General features: G+C 53.1%; 5 protein-coding genes across 5 annotated transcripts; 3 read left to right on the forward strand and 2 right to left on the reverse strand.

The window, feature by feature from the left end:
* Window positions 1-537: 537 nt before the first annotated feature.
* On the forward strand, window positions 538-5,553 carry CC84DRAFT_1132835 (AAA-domain-containing protein). The gene is made up of 12 exons (XM_018175949.1): window positions 538-570; window positions 629-877; window positions 926-1,169; window positions 1,365-1,702; window positions 1,762-1,972; window positions 2,036-2,051; window positions 2,130-2,158; window positions 2,292-2,410; window positions 2,775-3,085; window positions 3,136-3,454; window positions 3,503-5,035; window positions 5,099-5,553. Exons 2-12 carry the CDS (start codon window positions 755-757, stop codon window positions 5,432-5,434), a joined length of 3,579 nt encoding a protein of 1,192 aa, XP_018041599.1. The 5' UTR covers window positions 538-570; window positions 629-754; the 3' UTR covers window positions 5,435-5,553.
* Window positions 5,554-6,875: 1,322 nt separating this feature from the next.
* CC84DRAFT_1224024 (uncharacterized protein) lies at window positions 6,876-7,937 on the forward strand (the record flags this gene model as incomplete). The annotated part of the gene is made up of 3 exons (XM_018183535.1): window positions 6,876-7,580; window positions 7,653-7,805; window positions 7,853-7,937. Exons 1-3 carry the CDS (start codon window positions 7,249-7,251, stop codon window positions 7,935-7,937), a joined length of 570 nt encoding a protein of 189 aa, XP_018041600.1. The 5' UTR covers window positions 6,876-7,248.
* Window positions 7,938-8,453: 516 nt separating this feature from the next.
* CC84DRAFT_1224026 (uncharacterized protein) lies at window positions 8,454-9,582 on the reverse strand (the record flags this gene model as incomplete). Its single annotated transcript, XM_018183536.1, has 5 exons — window positions 8,454-8,676; window positions 8,780-8,795; window positions 8,829-9,097; window positions 9,258-9,314; window positions 9,392-9,582. The coding sequence occupies 5 exons, from the start codon at window positions 9,580-9,582 to the stop codon at window positions 8,607-8,609; spliced, it is 603 nt and encodes a 200-aa protein (XP_018041601.1). The 3' UTR covers window positions 8,454-8,606.
* A 367-nt stretch (window positions 9,583-9,949) lies between these two features.
* CC84DRAFT_2369 (uncharacterized protein) lies at window positions 9,950-10,697 on the reverse strand. Its single transcript, XM_018185636.1, has one exon. It carries the CDS (start codon window positions 10,627-10,629, stop codon window positions 10,090-10,092), a length of 540 nt encoding a protein of 179 aa, XP_018041602.1. The 5' UTR covers window positions 10,630-10,697; the 3' UTR covers window positions 9,950-10,089.
* A 154-nt stretch (window positions 10,698-10,851) lies between these two features.
* On the forward strand, window positions 10,852-16,769 carry CC84DRAFT_1191858 (uncharacterized protein). Its single transcript, XM_018181214.1, has 11 exons — window positions 10,852-11,261; window positions 11,314-11,650; window positions 11,709-12,733; window positions 12,784-13,189; window positions 13,245-13,525; window positions 13,574-14,351; window positions 14,400-14,561; window positions 14,612-14,708; window positions 15,690-15,959; window positions 16,050-16,200; window positions 16,270-16,769. Exons 1-11 carry the CDS (start codon window positions 11,214-11,216, stop codon window positions 16,417-16,419), a joined length of 3,705 nt encoding a protein of 1,234 aa, XP_018041603.1. The 5' UTR covers window positions 10,852-11,213; the 3' UTR covers window positions 16,420-16,769.
* The last annotated feature ends 128 nt before the right edge of the window (window positions 16,770-16,897 follow it).

Consider the following 16,897-nt stretch of genomic DNA (forward strand, 5'->3'; position numbering starts at 1 on the left):
TCGATTTACAGCCACCTGGATTTGAATTCGCAGCACCTGTAGCAAGAATTTCATCAATAACAACGGATTGATCGTGCTACCATCGTTGGCGTATATATGCGCCCTTGGAATCCTTCATTTGGTAATGTGCTGCCTCTATGAGGTGTATGCTAATAGAAGCTACGCCGGTACGATAACATGCTACCCCGAACATCTGCCTCTCTCTTTCTGGTTCGCGGCCGTCTGCTCGCTCGACGGGACATGGTCTGTTTTTTTGCGCGCTATCGGGGATGTCCCTTAGTCAACAATGTTCGTCACCTTCAGCGGCTTTTATGCTGAGGCCGTGCTAGGCAGCCGTGCTTTAGGGAAGCAATGAGTTGCTGTTGAGTGAATGGTGGGTCCTCATTACACATGGTCGGATCTAGAACCACAGGACGCGTGTGCAAAACTTGGCAGCTTGAGATCGCAGTCCCTTTTAGGGTGGCAGCAGGACGCATGGAATGATTGCAAGCCGCTATGACCTCTGATCTTGGTAAGATGTGTACACCTAAATCATAATGTCACTTTGTAGATGGGCGAATCTATGACTTGGTGAGAAACGGTGCTTAGCAAGTAGACATAGTCGGATAGCATGCCAATTACGGGTTAGGGCCAAACATGATACGGTACTCGGTACCTAGCTGCTCGTATTCTAAAACTTACCAGCTTGTACATAAGTATTCCCGGCTCGAGCAGACAGTATTACGCACCTCAATTGCTCTCTGACTACTCTTGAATGAATACCATGTCTGCTCCCCAGGCGTCTGCTGGGGCTACTTTCGAGGATCTCAGCGGAGTATCAACAGCAACCTTCAGCAACCCCTACGATGCGTTGATCAAGGCTTCGAAGAACGACCCCGTTAGTAATTCTGCCTTCACTATTGAAATCATGTTGAATTTCTGTCAGGTTCAAATGCAAGCGCTCTACAACACGCACAGGAGCACAAGGAACAGCCAGCAGAAAGCCAAGATGCTCGACAAAGACTTCCTGGGGCCAAATATTGACCCTATCTTACTCAGGTTGAGTGATCCTACCATAGAGCCCGGTTTCGTCGACCCGAGACATTGCCTCGTGTTCTGGGGACGTCCAAGCGAATGCATCAAGAACCTGATCGAGCGTGTCCAACAGGAGTTGCTTGCAGCGGCGCCAAGTAAGTTTGTCTAGTAATTGATGAGTCAAAGGCAGGTTTGGTACAATACTTTGCTGCTGCTGCGTTCATCTTTTTGGGAGAACAATTTCATGTGCAGACCCATGTTGATGCGTCAGCACCGAAGATAACAGAGTGAAAATGTGTGGATCGAGGGGTCACCTCGTATTACATGTTCGTAGGTCTAACGTCTTTTAGATCTTTGGATCATGCCCCGGGAAAACCTGCATATCACTGCATTGGAAGTCACCCACTCGAAGAAGCAGGAAGAGATACAGCTGATCGTCGACTCTGTAAGGGACAAGATCCCCAGCATCACTGACTTTACCTTCGATCATCGGGCTCGCTTGATCAAACCGATGATCGGTTTCGATGCGTCTGCACTTGCGCTCAGCTTCGTCCCTGCTACGGGAGAACCATCCGAGTTGGCAAGGACCAGACGGGACGACGCATACACCTACCACCATTTACGACGTGACTTGTACTCTGTCTGTCAGGACATTGGCGTCGCCGTCGATTCCAGATATGTCGTGCCTGTAAGTTCTTCATGATCGACCGTGCTTATCATGGAATCTTACCTGGCTCTTTCGTGCAGTCTAGCCATCTCACTATCGGCCGCTTCATCAACTCCAGTGATTTCGCCGATGACAAGGGCGCCTACAACCCACAGAAGATGGAAGCATTCATCAAAAAGATCGAGGAGATAAACGAATGGCTTGAAAAGGAATTTTGGCCAGAGCACAACGAGGGCAAAGTGCCAGCCGGCGGAGATTGGCTAGTCGGACAAGAGAAGGGTCTCAACTGCCGTAAGTCATGAACAAAACGAGGTGGTAGACGAGACAATTGCTAATCGAACACACTTGTGATAGGCATGGGAACACTCTGGTAAGTCGAACCTCGGCAGCTTGTACACGCGTCTTCCTTAGCATTTTCCACGTATACCGCTGACTGCGTTGTCTATAGGTATGGTGGTGGTAGTTCCATTCACGCAGGTAAAGGTTTCTGATCGTCCAAACGCTTTATGGACGCACCGAGGATTGTGAGATCAAGCAAGCACCATAGTCTAGATCGAACAAGTGCCACGGTATGTAGGTAGTGACGCAGACATCCTGGTGGCCCGTAGAGAACCTATCTACCTAATGGTAAATATTAGTCAGTTCATAAGCTCTCTGCAGGGAGATTCGCCCCAAGTTCTGTACGAGTCTGCGATCCTGATGGCGCAAGTAAAAGAATTTTGTACCCTTGTACATATCATAAAACCGGCGCATGCGTCCAAGCGACCATGTGGCGGCCATGTCATTGCGCGCGGGACGGCGTGGGGCGGCGCAGGGGTCCAAGCTCTTTCCCCACGTAACTGAGTCTCCGGCCGATGATTGAAACTGACTTGACACAACACCTTGAGCGTATCGATCTGTTCACTGTCTACAAGATCAGGAGAACCACCCGACAACCGCTTGCGACACGTGTCTTGAGTCAACCTTGTATACGCATCGCAGAATATTGTCGCCCACAAGCGCCGCTCCAGGCACCGACTCATCCACGCTCTTGCTATACGTGGCCATCGCAGCTTCGGGATATATGTAGCGGTTCCGCTACACACGCAGCCAGCTCTTCCAAAACACATACATCATGTTCAATCGAGAAAGGCTACCTGGCCTTCCGGGCAGTTCGCCTCGCCCTCCACAGCGCAACGACGGCTACGGGCGACCACCGCAACAACCACCACCACCACAAGCGCCTCCACAACGATCACCCGGTTACGACGCAAGGGCAAGCGGATACGATCAGCCGCCACCCCCAGGCTACCCGGTCCAAGGCGGCCAGCAGCGCATGCCTGCACGCGAGTCACAGTCGGGACGAGCGCTCCAGCTGCGGCCCATCAAAAGCCCGGGGGGCAACGCCTATGCCTTTGGCAACCTGTATGGAAGCGCATACTCTTACTTTGTGTAATATCGCTGACGACCCGTAGGGTAGCTGTGTCACCCCAAGACTTTCCACCCTCGCGCGATGGGTCCGACGTCTACATTAAAGTGAACCGCAACTACGTCCTCTCCGCGAGACCCACTGAAGGCTGCCGGCCCGGCGAGATTGGCCTCACGGATGCACAACGCACGTGGGCGGGCATCTCGCTTGGTCCTCAAGATGTTGTCACGGTCGAGCATTATGATGCTTTCAGCCAGGGTGGGCAGTCATACCTTGGGAATCTAGAGGTCGAGGTCGGGTTTGCTACCAGGAAGACCACAGAGGCCCCATATGACCAGGAGGAGCTTGGGGCTATCTTCAAGAAGGTATGCTAAAGCAGAACTTCATGCCTGCGGGATGCTGATGCACTGTAGAACTTCGAGAACCAGGTTCTTGCGCCCGGACAGCAACTGCTCGTCGATGTCAAGAGTATCGTCCTACGAATGTCTATTCGAACTGTACAACTAGTCGACCTCTCGATGGAAAAATCAGAGTCTGCATCAGGAGCGACTCTGACAGATCCTGGCGCTCGCGGAATACTAACGCGACACACCCAGATAGACTTCTTCAAGGATGCACGTACCGACATCAAGATCAAGGCCTCTAGCCGACGCCCTGCCGCCAATTCCATCATCCAGCCGGGTTTCAAGTTTGAGGACATGGGCATTGGTGGGCTGGACACAGAGTTTAGCGCCATCTTTCGAAGAGCGTTTGCTTCGCGTATCTTCCCCCCTGGCCTTGTGGAGAGACTCGGTATACAGCATGTTCGTGGTATCCTTCTTTACGGTCCCCCAGGAACTGGCAAAACACTCATAGCTCGCCAAATCGGCAAGATGCTGAACGCTAGGGAGCCAAAGGTCATCAACGGCCCTGAGGTACTCAACAAATACGTCGGTCAATCCGAAGAGAATATCCGGAAGATGTTTGCCGACGCCGAGAAGGAGTACAAAGAGAAGGGCGATGAGAGCGGCCTGCATATCATTATCTTCGATGAACTTGATGCAGTTTGCAAGCAAAGAGGTTCTAGTTCTGGTGGCACTGGTGTTGGTGACAGCGTTGTGAACCAGCTGCTGTCGAAGCTCGACGGTGTCGATCAACTAAACAACATCCTGCTTATCGGCATGACCAACCGTATGGATATGATCGATGAAGCTCTTCTTCGTCCTGGTCGTCTTGAAGTCCACATGGAAATCTCGCTCCCCGATGAAGCTGGCCGTGCGCAGATTCTCAAGATTCACACGACTAAGATGCGCAACAACAATGTAATTGAGGGCGATGTCAACGTCGAGGAACTAGCGAAACTTACCAAAAACTTTTCAGGTGCGGAGATCAATGGTCTGGTAAAGGCAGCCTCGTCGTACGCATTCAGTCGCCATATCAAGGTTGGCACAATGGCATCCATCAATCCAGATGTTGAGAATATGAAGGTCAATCGCGAGGACTTCCTACATGCTCTTGAGGAAGTCAAGCCCCTGTTCGGTGCTGCAGAGGAGGAGCTTGGACAGCGTGTCCGCGGCGGTATCATCCATTTCTCTCCCTTCATCAACGACATTCTCGAAGAGGCTCGGCTTTTCATCAACCAGGTCAGGAAGGGATCGACACCTGTGCTCTCTGTTGCCCTGCATGGGCCTCCCGGGAGTGGTAAAACGGCCCTTGCAGCGAAAATGGCTATGGACTCGGAGTTTCCGTTCATCAAGCTTGTGTCGCCAGAAGATATGGTTGGGTTTAGCGAGATGCAGAAGGTACAGCAGCTTGACAAGATTTTCCGAGACGCATACAAGAGTACCCTGAGCATAATCGTAATTGACAACATTGAGTTGCTCGTTGATTGGGTACCCATCGGACCTCGATTTAGCAACAGTGTGTTGGTCGCGCTCAAGGTCCTGCTTGCGAAACCACCACCCAAGGTAAGTGTCGTGTATCCTTTGCTGTTGCACAGGCTGCTGCCAGTTCGCCGCTAACCAACGCAGGACCGCCGGCTGTTGATTTTCGCAACGACCACTGAACGTTCAGTGCTCACTCAGCTGGATCTTTTCAGCCGTTTCGATGCAGACATTGCGGTACCCAATGTTAACTCGCAGCCCGAGCTTGCGCAAGTGCTACAACAGTCAGGGGCCTTCTCAGACCGTGACCAACAGCGAGCTATCGGAGAAATACAGGAGATTACCGGTAGCAGCGATGTAGGCGTAGGTATCAAGAAGATCTTGACGGCCATCGAGACGGCAAAGGAAGATCAAGATGTTCCCGGCCGCTTTGCCAGGGTCATGTCAAGTGCGATCTCAGCGAACAGGAGCTCGTTCACCTAAAGACAGTATCGGGAGGTTGGCACTTTTGCAGATCATAGAATACTACCGTAAGATGCAGGCCCCAAAGCAGGCCGTGCGTTATTTGATACCTAAAACATGGAAGCTCTTCGACATTGCACTTGCATGTCTTACTGGGTGGGGTGACTTGGACTAGAATGCCGAGAGGTGCGATTTGCAGCCTCGTATTGATGTTGAGAGCCTGTGAGTGCGGTGTGGACCCAATACCTAACAGTCGCCGATGTGCAAGCCAGTATCGGGTTCTCTGAACCCGTGTATTACCACGGCTCCGCTGGTCTCGACGCGGGTTGCATGCAGTTAATGACAGCGGTGCCACCCGTTGAGCGCAAGGGCAGCTGCTCCGGCACCGATGGACAGGCCGGGCAGGCGGTCCAATGTCGCCCCCGAGGCCGTCGTCATCCGTGTTCTGGTAGCTGGGACGCCCGGCGGAGAGGGAGAAGACCAGCTCACAAGCACGTGTAGGCCGCGCTGGAGTCGCTCAACTGGTGCACAAGGCCTCGATGGCAGAGGACAGCGTCAGGGGCTGCGGGCGTGCAGGTGCCCGCAGCAACGGTCACATGGAGCGCGACGTGCGCTCAGCGCCACCAAGGCGCCTGCTGCAGCACATGCTGGCCGTTGCGACTGGCGTGGTGGCAGCGGTTGATGCGGGCATGGTGTCGTGCGAGGACATGGCGCAACAGGCAGGGGCATCACCCCCGGCCCTCGAGCAACACGCAGCCAATGCCGTGGCTCGTCGCGCGCCGCGAGGATGACGCACCGAGCAGTGGGCCGGCCCGATGGCGAGCCCTTTGTCGACCGCACTCGTCGTGAGCCCAACGCAGCCGACAGACAGTCGTCGCCCCGTGACGCTGTCCCCTCCACGCCGTCGCCTCTGCGCCTGCGCGGCGGTCCTGCGAACACATTGCACCGTGCTTCTTCGGCTGCTGCTGCTGCTGCTGCTGCTGCCTGCAGCGCCTAGCCGGCCGTCATGATCCTCCGCATGCCATTCCAGATTGCATGCTCCAAGGCGTGGCCGTTTTGTCGAGCCAGCGCATACCTTTGACAGCACTTAGCATGTCCGTCAGGCATACTACCCATGCACCTACAGACGCCTACAGCATCCACTCTCGCTGCTTTTGCCTCCAGCCCGGGGTCCGCGTCTGCTGCGCTTACAATGCCTTGCTGCCTTTAGCCCTGCGTCGCTGTCGGCTGTCAACTGCACTGCTCTGGATACTCCACCTCTCTGCAATTGCACCCAGCCCGCCGTCCGCCTTGCCTCTCTGCTGATACGGCCTGTATTCCAACTAGCCAGGACATTGCCATTGGCCAATGGCACTTTGCCCGGCCAGCCCATCCCTTCCAGGCATCGTGGATCGGCTGCGGCATGCAGCTTGGGAGACTATCTGCCACAAGCCAGCTCCAATGACGCCCTCTAGCTTCGGTTCCAGCGGAAAACGGTTTCAGTGGACCGTAGGACTATGCACTCCCATCACAGGCCGCGCGGGGTGACAGGACTGAGTCGGCAGATTGGAGTCAAAGCGACGCTACAAGCACCATGATGCCTGTCGTCCTGTTGCCGGCAAAGGTATAAAAGGAGGCCATGTTGAGGGCTGAAGGCCTTTTGCTTTCAAGACCCTATTCTCTCAATTGCTTAAGATCAGAGACTTGTTCTTTCAACCCGGTGCAATCACGGTACACCGTCATTCACCTCCCTCACTACCCTCAGTCAAACTTGGTAACACTTCCTTCAGCAAACATCTTCGCTCTCAGCACGACCTCCACTCTTCTCTTGTCCTACGGTCCACCAGCAAGCAAACATGTCTTCCACACACGCTTACTACCCTTCATATCCTTCTGGGCCCATGCCCATCAACATGCCCCAGAAAGGTGGTTACTACTATCCTCACCCCCAACATGTTTATGGCCGTGTATCGGCATCACCCCCGGAAGCTCCTGAGAGCGTCACAACGTCTGGCGGCCCGTCTTACGAGCCCTCGGCAACGTCGAGCAGCTATGCTGGCAGTGCAAGTGACTATGACTCCAGCGGCACGACTACAGGTGTAGATCTTATGGATTATATGGGTGATCGTATCAACGGCTCATTCAACCCAACACCGCTGGATCGCAGTCTCGCGAGGCAGGCGCAAACGTAAGTCCCATTTTCGTCGTGTCTTTGGCATCGAGTCCCGGCACAAGAAAATCACAAATTGACAGCGAACAGATCAGGCGAACTCAACGCAAAACACCGAGAACTCATGGAATTGCAGGCGTTGGCTCAGCGGCGGCTAGCTGGCGCTCGAGTCAACTTTGCAGATGGCATGAGAGCCGCAAAAGATGTGCAGAAAGATCTGCAGTGGACGCAGAAGCGCGTCGAGTGAGTCTAGTGTGCGAGTATGGCTAAACCAGAACTGATACTGGCAGTGCTTTGAACAATCGCGCAGCTCGCAAATATCCTGAGCAGTACAAAGCAGCTCAGCACCGATATCCTGCTCCTGTCGACTATTAGGCGTAGACGCCTGACGCCGATACTCGGGAACCGGTACCTTGTGGATGATGCACGATAAATTTCGGTTTACTCAGTTTTCGATTCCCCTCAAAATCAACAGGTGACGATCTCACTTCGATTTATGGTTTCTTATACCCAGTATTGTTTTGAGTCTGCAACTTCGCCGGGTATCCTCCTTTAGTCGTCATGTTCTTCTTCACGGCATTTCTCTTCATCCTCTTATATCAGCGAACGCAACGTCCAAACCGACATCTAACGGGGATGGACGCTTCTCGCCGCTTTAGCGATCAGGATGGCGCGCTTGCTTTTTCCACTTTTCCCTTGCTGGTTCACGCACGGCGGATCGGCCCGCTGCAAGGCGCTCATGCACGAGCAGGAGGTGACGGACCAGGCGCTCACGACCCCACCGCGTGGCTCGTCCTGCTTCGCTTGTTTGCTAGGGACTGGAGCCCGGAGAGCTGTGATTTGCTGGATGTGAGCGAATAGCGCGGACAAGTGGGATGGATGGTGTGCGTGCCCAGTGCCCGGTGCCTGGACTTTCCAGTGACTAAGCCCTGGCAAGTGGGTGTTCTGACCGTTGGAGAACGGAGGGTTGTTCGGATGCCTTTCTTCCTGTAGGCCTCGAATTAGGGTCGGTGTTGATATGTAACGGTCGATGTGACGGCCAGGTCACGGGGCTCTCGTGGCGCCGGGCCCCTTGGCATGCCTTGTCAATGTAATGGAACCTGTGATTTGTTGACTGCATGCACATATTTGCACATGTTTTCCTATTGAATGACAGGCTTGCCATTGTTGTATGTCTGACGTAAGGATTTCAGGTGAAAGGCCGCGCATGCACGCACCTTTCCAGTTGCAAGACTGAAATATTGTCACATGAGACGATCGACTGACATGCAATGTATTTCCTCGGCATGCATAGGCTTGTCAACGTGGTCTCATTGATATGCGAACCCACTGCGGCGGATGCGGCACGCGGTAGGTTGGGATTGGTACTCCAGATCATGGCTCGACAACAGATGAGCCACTCCGCCACATCTGCATAAGTGTAATCGGTGGGAGCGCGCTTGCAGCCAGGCTTACCGGTGGCGCAAATTTGTCTCGTCTTTTGAAACAGGTATAGTGTGGAGCTGTTGCGGCTGTCGAGGCAAGTTTCGGGTAATCTGAATGCTCGGGAGCCATCTGTGCAACTGGGGCAAAGGAAAAGGGTTCGGGCAATACGAGGGGTGAAAAGATTGTAATAAAGAAAATGTTGATGAGGGATCAGACGCATGGTGTACGGGGCGGTATCAGGACTCTAAAATCTAGATGGTGGTTACCTACAAAGTCCACACGGGAAGTCGCGAGCAGCTGCCGGGCATCCTCGCAGTGAAAGATGACCTGCAGCACAGGCAAGTACTATGAGTTATGCCTACTCGACATTGCATGTGCAAGCAACAGACGCCCATAATGCCTACTGATGCGCCCAAGCCAACCCAGATGCTGTCCCAACAAAGTCGCGATAGCTACAATCAAACCAGTAAGGGCTCAGCCTCGCATCACCATCCGAACCATGGTCCGCCTCTGATTGACAGTCATTCCGCTGTCCGTCAGCTTCCGGCTTCCGATATGACATGATATCTGGTGTGACAGAGATACAAGCCAGCATTGCGGCCCAAGTGCGACAGTTGACAGCCGATGCGAGGATCTTGAGGTCAGTAAGATTAGGGAACCTGCACGGACGGAGGATAGGCGACAAGGATATAACGGCGGGAATGAACGTGCGGGGTGTGCAAGAGACAGGGTCAAAAACTTCGTGTATCCCGCTCGTGGCACTGTGGCGGTGGATAATCGGAAAAAAAGTATGGCGTGTAACGTGGGGTGCGGGTGAGGCATTGTAGTGTGCGGGGCGTTGAGTATTTGTTGTGTACCTCAGTTAGATCCGACTTTCGTATGCCTCTATGTGCGCATGGGAACAGGTGCCCAAGAAATTCGGGTTCAGTGTCTTTTCTGTAAAGGCGTGTCTTCCAAGCCATCAGTCTTGTTGAGCGAGTCTCAATTAATGTGCTTGCGCTATCAGTCCCCGCAGAGGCACGCAGTCCGATGAGTGATTGTCGTTGGATCAGATGGACAATTGCTACAGATTTGACACGCCGTAAGTAAGATTTGAAATGCCTCATTTACTTCCGCTGGGTAGCTTCTCCCAGGGATCTTCCACAAAGCTAGGGAGGAAATAAGCCTTGTCGCCGTTCTCGTCTACCACACCATTTCGAAGAGCAGCCAGCTCAGCTTGAGGAATCGGCGGACCGCCAAAGGACACCGTGAACGAGGCGCTGGAGTCATCATCGTGTGGGGGCACAACAACCCGGTTCTCTTCTGTAGCAGGCCGTCCTGGAATATCCTGGCCCCTTGACAAAAATGCCGCAAGGCCAGTGGCGGCGGGCTGCTCTTGCTTTTCTTTGGTTTTGTTCTTAGCCAACGCCTGCTGTGACTCGATACCATAGCTGCTGGCTTCGGGATCGGCGCCGTTATCGGATGCTTCTTGCGAAGGATCCAGCTTGACCTTGGACCTTACACCCAGAAGTGTTGTGTTGGCCCCGCTTGCATCGGCTCTTGCTTTGGGGGAATTTGTCTGGTCGTACTTTCGCTTCTTAGTGCCACCGAAGGACGAGAAGCCCATGGCGGCTGCAATGTCGTCTTCTTCCATGTCCTCCATATGGTCGTTTTCCTGGAGGGGGTGGGGGGTTGTATTGGGTCAGATACTTGATTGAACGCTTATTGTGTCTGTCCTCAACGGTTTTATGGATTCACGGGCGATATCGATAAGACGAAAGCGAGTGGCCAATGAGCGCGGAGAAGCGCCGACTGCAAGTTCATCAATGGGCCGTGAGCTACCATAATGTGACCTCCTCCTCGAGAGCGGCAATGGTGCATGTAGCTTATCTAAAGGGAAAGTAGACTTGAAGTCTTGGATCAAAAAGTCTCTATTGGCATATCATCGCAGAATATATTGCATCATCGGAGTCAAAGTCCTGATGCTCTGCATCCGTACCATAGGTGGATCTGGCAGCCTGAATCTGGTCACGCCCAAGGATCGATGTTTATTGTCGACGTTGTCACCTGGGCAAGTCTGCGCCCGAGCACTCGAGGCGTCGCGTAGGACTTCTGCAGAATGACGCGCCTACGCGCCTTGGCGGTGCGGATCGCGCCTGCCACACCACGGCGCCCCAGTGAGCAGCCTGTTGCCAACGCCATGCGCAGAGTATCTTGGTAGACGCGTTGTATCTTCGCACCGCTACCATGAGCCAGTCTCCGCAACGCCCGGCGGAGCCGCGGCCGCGGGCAAGTGTGAGTTCGCTCTCTTTGAGGCTCTTTGACCAAAGCTCACAATAAGCCACAGATGCGAGCGGCCACCATGATCCAGGCCAGCACGGGTGAGCGCATTAAGAAGACGTTCACCCTGCGCAGACAACGCGCGAGATCGCATGGCTCCACCGAGTTCCTGCTCGCGCCCGGCCAGTCTGGCCCCGACCGCCACAGAGACATGGGCAGGATGGAACGGTTCCTCTGGCGGTGCAAGGGCAAGGTGCAGGGAGCGTACAGATTTATAACCTCCCCTACTGGCATAAACATCCTGAAATGCTCTCTGGCATACATTCTCGGCAGTCTGGCGACTTTCGTGCCTCTTATATCGGGTCTGCTAGGAAGGAACGATGGAAAGCACATGGTGGCCACGGGTAAGTCTCTCGCGGACTGCAAAAGTTCAATCCGAGTAGAACTAACTCCGCCTTCAAGTCACTGTCTACTTCCACCCAGCACGCTCCGTCGGGAGCATGATCGAAGCCATTCTACTCGCCTTCGCCGCCTTCCTCTACGCTGCCTTCATTTCGTTCACCAGTATGGCCGTAAACGTCTTCTTCGGTCGACACCACCTCCTCGTCGTTGGGGATATCATAGTGCTTCTGGTATTCTGCGGTGGAGGCCTAGGGTTGGTCGGATGGACGAAACAGAAACTCGGGAACCCGCTAGTTAATGTTGCCTGTTCACTGACCTCTCTTGCCTTGATCACGGTCCTTACGAAAGAAGGGGCTGTCCAGGCAGCAAAATTCTCATACATCAAGGTGTGGCAGGTCCTGAAGATGGTCATCATGGGCACCGTTGCCTCATCTGCGGTTGCACTGCTTATCCGGCCTTCATCAGCGCGCAATGAGTTCCGAGACACGTTCATCAAGGCCACGGATGCCATGGGCGAGATGCTTACACACATCACACGTAGTTTTCTATCTGGTTCTGAAGCAGACTTGAAGACACCCGAATTTCTCAGGGCATCTGACCAAAGCAAGTCAACGTACAAGATGCTTGTGAAGAACCTTGGAGAAGCCAAGTATGAACATTATGCTCTAGGTACCGAAGAAGAGTACAAGATAGCATCTCGCTTAGTCAAGTGTCTGGAAGAGCTGATGCAAAGCATTGGTGGCTTACGAAGCGCTGCTGAGACCCAGTTCACCCTGCTGGCACAAACGAATACACCAAATGGTGGTACCAGGGTGGCAATGACTAATCTCAGTACGGCCAGTTCAGCGATATCACTGATAGAGAGCGGGTCATCACCTGTACTCTCGCCTTCCTTGAGTCATACAGATCGTAGATCCAGTATTCTCGCCTCGATCGACGAACTGCCTGAAAGCTCAGCCGATGTCACTGATGATGAGTCCGACCAGCCCAATAGAAACTCTATCCGGGTGCCACAGGGTATACAGAGCAATCTTACCCCAGCCGACATGTTCACCGTCTTCATAGCTCACCTCGGCCCCCCGATGGTACGTACTACCCCACATTATTGTTCAAGCATTGTGTCTGACAAACGCAGAAATCACTAGCTTACACTCTCCGAGATGTCCTTGATGAACTCCCCTTTGGGCCAGGTCCCGAGTACGAAATGGCCATCAACGAACACTTCCGCCATAGTTTGATCGATGCTACAGCACTCTTTCTAAACGCCAGGGAGGGAGCGCTAGCAGCTGTGTATCAGAACAAGATAACCACAAAGACAGGCTCACTCGAGGTTGCTGCCGACTTCGAAGAAGTTGCCGCTAGCTGTGGTTACTTCACATCATCTCTGCAAGATTTCGCCGAGGACATGGTTACCTTCCTAGATGTTCTAGAGCAACTGAAAGATAATGCGAAACGGTACCCTCGCAAACGAAGTTGGACTTGGTTGAAGTTTTGGCGAAGATGGGCCTGGTTTAGGAGTTCAAAACTCAATGAAGACGCTGGTGAGCCCCTTGAACCTTGTATTTGACGCAGGTGCTGAATTCTCAGAATCTACAGGACTGCTAGATGATCGAGGAGTCCAGTGGCAGATCAGAAGACCAATCTACCGAAAGTCCACGCGTGGCGATCCGGACAAAGGAATCGACGAACAGCCTTTAACGTACCGGGTATGGCTAAGGCTCAGCGTTTTCCGGCAAGATGACATCCGATATGCCTTCAAAGTTGGCATCGGTGCAGTGCTGTACGCAATGTGGGCCTTCATTCCCGCAACGCGAGATTTCTACGGACATTGGAGAGGAGAATGGGGTCTTTTGAGTTACATGTTGGTCTGCTCAATGGTACGTGACCACGCAACTATTTTATGATATTCTAACATCGTGCTATAGACCATCGGTGCTTCCAACACGACCGGCTTCCATCGGTTCTTCGGAACTTGTCTGGGTGCTGCCTATGCCATAGTCGCATGGATTATGGCCCATGAAAACCCCTTTGTCCTTGGCTTCTTCGGCTGGCTTGTGTCCCTTCAGTGCTTCTACATCATTGTCGGAAAGGGAAAAGGCCCCATGGGACGATTCATCATGCTCACGTACAATCTCTCTGCGCTATACGCATACTCGCTCTCTGTGAGGGACGAAGAAGATGACGATGACGAAGGAGGGATCTCACCAGAGATCTGGGAGATTGTTTTGCATCGCGTGGTCGCAGTCATGACGGGTTGTATCTGGGGTATCATCGTCACGCGACTCATATGGCCCATCTCTGCAAGGAAGAAGATCAAGAAAGGTACCTCCCTTCTGTGGCTTAAAATGGGTCTGATCTGGCAACGTGGACCGCTCCGCGTACTGTATGAGTCGCAAACCAGCGATTCTCACTCCGGGGTTTCGTACATGACTTCTCGTGAGGACATTGACCTTCGTCGATTTCTCAGCACGCTTGAGGCACTACAAAGCTCAGCATCCTCAGAGTTCGAATTGAAGGGACCATTTCCAGCAAGGACTTTCAGGGGCATACTCCAAGCAACAAGCCGCATGCTGGATAGTTTTCACGCTATGAACGTTATCGTTCTTAAAAATCTAAAGTTGACCGAGGGCGAAAAAGAGATTCTAAAGTACACGAAAACGGAGTGGACTGAGCTGAGTTGGCGCATCAGTCATTTGTTCTCGGGTAAGATCGTCACCGCTCGGATGAATCTCTGCTTACAAGATCTTATAGTCATGGCGTCTTCTATGAAGCTCGAATACCCGCTCAATGCAGTGTTACCTAAAGTGGAGCGGATAAGAGATCGACTGCTGGCTAGGGTCTTTGAGTTTAGGAGATCTGGTCTTGGCAACGAACTTGCGAAGGATGAGGACTACGAGTTGTTATACACTTATGGTACGTTCATAATTCCGACGAGGATATGCCAATTACTGATTCTGGTATAGCTCTTATCACCGGACAATTGGGTCGTGACCTCGCCATCATCAGTCGGGAGATTGAGAAGTTGTATGGTGTGCTTCACGAGGAAGACTTGAGGCTACAGTAGTTATGCCATTACTATGCTCTTAATGATGTATATATGGAATAGGTTAAATTTGCGAATAAGTGGTGTGATTCTGAACCATCGTAAGTATCATATAGATTTTTTATTTAAAAACCACAAAAGGTATGAACGCCAGTCATGAGACGAACACATACCTGTGGGCTTCTGCTCCTGGATGACCAGTATAGTCAGAGCTCTGATCCTAGTATACGTGAGTAATCTTACGATGCCATCGAGTACATGGCTCTCATTGCGAGTCACGATGAGTGCGCAGTACACGATCGAGTTTCGATGGGCATCCGTCATATGTGTAGGCAAACTTGACACCAGGTTAAGGCATGCTATTGTGCGCATTAATCAAGTAATCGCGCTGTCCTGATCGTCTGGCTGGTGAGCTGTATACGTATAAAAAACCATCTCGTCGCCGTGTTCACGAGGCATCGTGATGCAATCGCGCTAATTGGCAATGTCCTTGTGACAGCGGAGAGAATGGAGGACTGTCAAAGGTGGAGGACAGCAGCGCACCCAAAAAAGCGCCGAGTGTTCAGAATTTGTCGATGGTCGTGAGACTCCACACTCTCAATCGGCTCAAAAATTGACCTATATTTTCTGTTATTGAATCGACATTGTTTTGGTTTTGGTAGCATTGAGGTGGGTCATGCGCTAGGCTTTATACAGACTAGTGTGACCTTGGCGGCACACACTCGCTTCCATTTCGACCTGATCCACGAAAGATTCCGCCGTATCTCCAACTTCCAACGACCGCCGCCGACAAACCACTGCATCCAAAATGTAAGAACCACGCATCTCAATACAACTCTACCTGGCAATTAGCACGAGCCCGGCCATCGATACCTCTTCCGCGTCACCGTTTCGCCCGAAAGCGCTTCCTGCGTGGCGGCGACCCCTCTTTGCCCAACTTCTTCAATACCACCCACCACAGCATCCCAGACTCACATACTGACGCTCAATGCCTTTAGGGTCAACCTCCGCACGCAGAAGCGCCTCGCGGCGTCCGTTGTCGGCTGCGGAAAGCGCAAGATTTGGCTCGACCCCAATGAGGTCAGCGAGATCTCCAACGCCAACTCCCGCCAGACCATCCGTAAGCTCGTCGAGGATGGCCTCATCATCCGCAAGCCCGTCACCATGCACTCCCGTGCCCGCGCCCGAGAGTTGACCGCTGCCCGACGGATCGGCCGACACCGAGGTTTCGGTAAGAGGAAGGGTACCAAGGATGCCCGTATGCCCAGGTATGCAACCTAGACGAAACCGCACCGGTTGTGGTGGAAAATCCGTCGCGAGAAGCGGCTTTTGGGATGCATGCTAACGAAGGGGTTTAGCCAAGTTCTGTGGATGCGCCGTCTCCGTGTCCTCCGCCGTCTCCTCGTAAAGTACCGTGCCGCCGGAAAGATCGACAAGCACCTCTACCACGAGCTGTACCACCTCTCCAAGGGTAACACCTTCAAGCACAAGCGTGCTCTCGTTGAACACGTACGTTGCCCATGCCCGTGACATCATGACCTGGTCAGCTGCACTTCAGTAGACTGACTCCGCTTCCAGATCCACAAGGCCAAGGCCGAGAAGGCTCGCGACCGGGCTCTCAAGGAGGAGATGGATGCCAAGCGTGCGAAGACCAAGGCTGCGCGCGAGAGGAGGCAGGAGCGCGTCCAGCAGAAGAGGCAGGCGTTGGTTGGCGGCGACGACGAGTAAGCGGGACGATATGTGGCATGAACATTCTGGCGTGGGCTTTCTTACCGGCAAAGGAGGCGTCTATCTCCTTTCCACAGTCTCAATGGGGCATATGCGGTCATGTTTTCATGTACGTCCGGGTCTGCAAAAGAGCTCTTCTCCGTTGCACGCTCGACCTGCCCTGGCCGCCTTCTGACTCGTGCATGATGTCCATACATAGGGTAATGGGAGCATTGAGTTAGAAACGGGTGGTCGCTAGTGTCAGGCTTTTTGAAAAAGTGATGTTTTCTAGCACTGTGGACGTCGACGCCCACCGAGTCCATCCAAAGAATGCCCGCCATGATTGAAGATATCAATAACAATAACGCCACAATGTCTTCCTGCCCGTGGGTATCGAACAGCCATAACGCCAATGCTCCCATGTGCCCGACATTCGAACCGTTGTCTCACTACCAGCATGCTCCACATCGCATCCCCACCTGCGCGTTCTCAATGAGCA

Source organism: Paraphaeosphaeria sporulosa (assembly GCF_001642045.1).
Source record: "Paraphaeosphaeria sporulosa strain AP3s5-JAC2a unplaced genomic scaffold CC84scaffold_1, whole genome shotgun sequence".
NCBI classification, from domain to species: Eukaryota; Fungi; Ascomycota; class Dothideomycetes; order Pleosporales; family Didymosphaeriaceae; genus Paraphaeosphaeria; species Paraphaeosphaeria sporulosa.

Bases quoted from the DNA above. Each gene is read 5' to 3' on its own strand.
- CC84DRAFT_1191858 (XM_018181214.1), top strand. From the start codon at position 11,214: ATGAGCCAGTCTCCGCAACGCCCGGCGGAGCCGCGGCCGCGGGCAAGT. The intron at 11,651-11,708 runs GTAAGTCTCTCG...TCCGCCTTCAAG, and splicing joins AAAGCACATGGTGGCCACGG to TCACTGTCTACTTCCACCCA. The intron at 16,201-16,269 runs GTACGTTGCCCA...CTCCGCTTCCAG, and splicing joins AGCGTGCTCTCGTTGAACAC to ATCCACAAGGCCAAGGCCGA.
- CC84DRAFT_1132835 (XM_018175949.1), top strand. From the start codon at position 755: ATGAATACCATGTCTGCTCCCCAGGCGTCTGCTGGGGCTACTTTCGAG. The intron at 2,411-2,774 runs GTACATATCATA...ACACGCAGCCAG, and splicing joins TAAAAGAATTTTGTACCCTT to CTCTTCCAAAACACATACAT. The intron at 3,086-3,135 runs GTATGGAAGCGC...GACGACCCGTAG, and splicing joins GCCTATGCCTTTGGCAACCT to GGTAGCTGTGTCACCCCAAG.
- CC84DRAFT_2369 (XM_018185636.1), bottom strand. From the start codon at position 10,629: ATGGAGGACATGGAAGAAGACGACATTGCAGCCGCCATGGGCTTCTCG.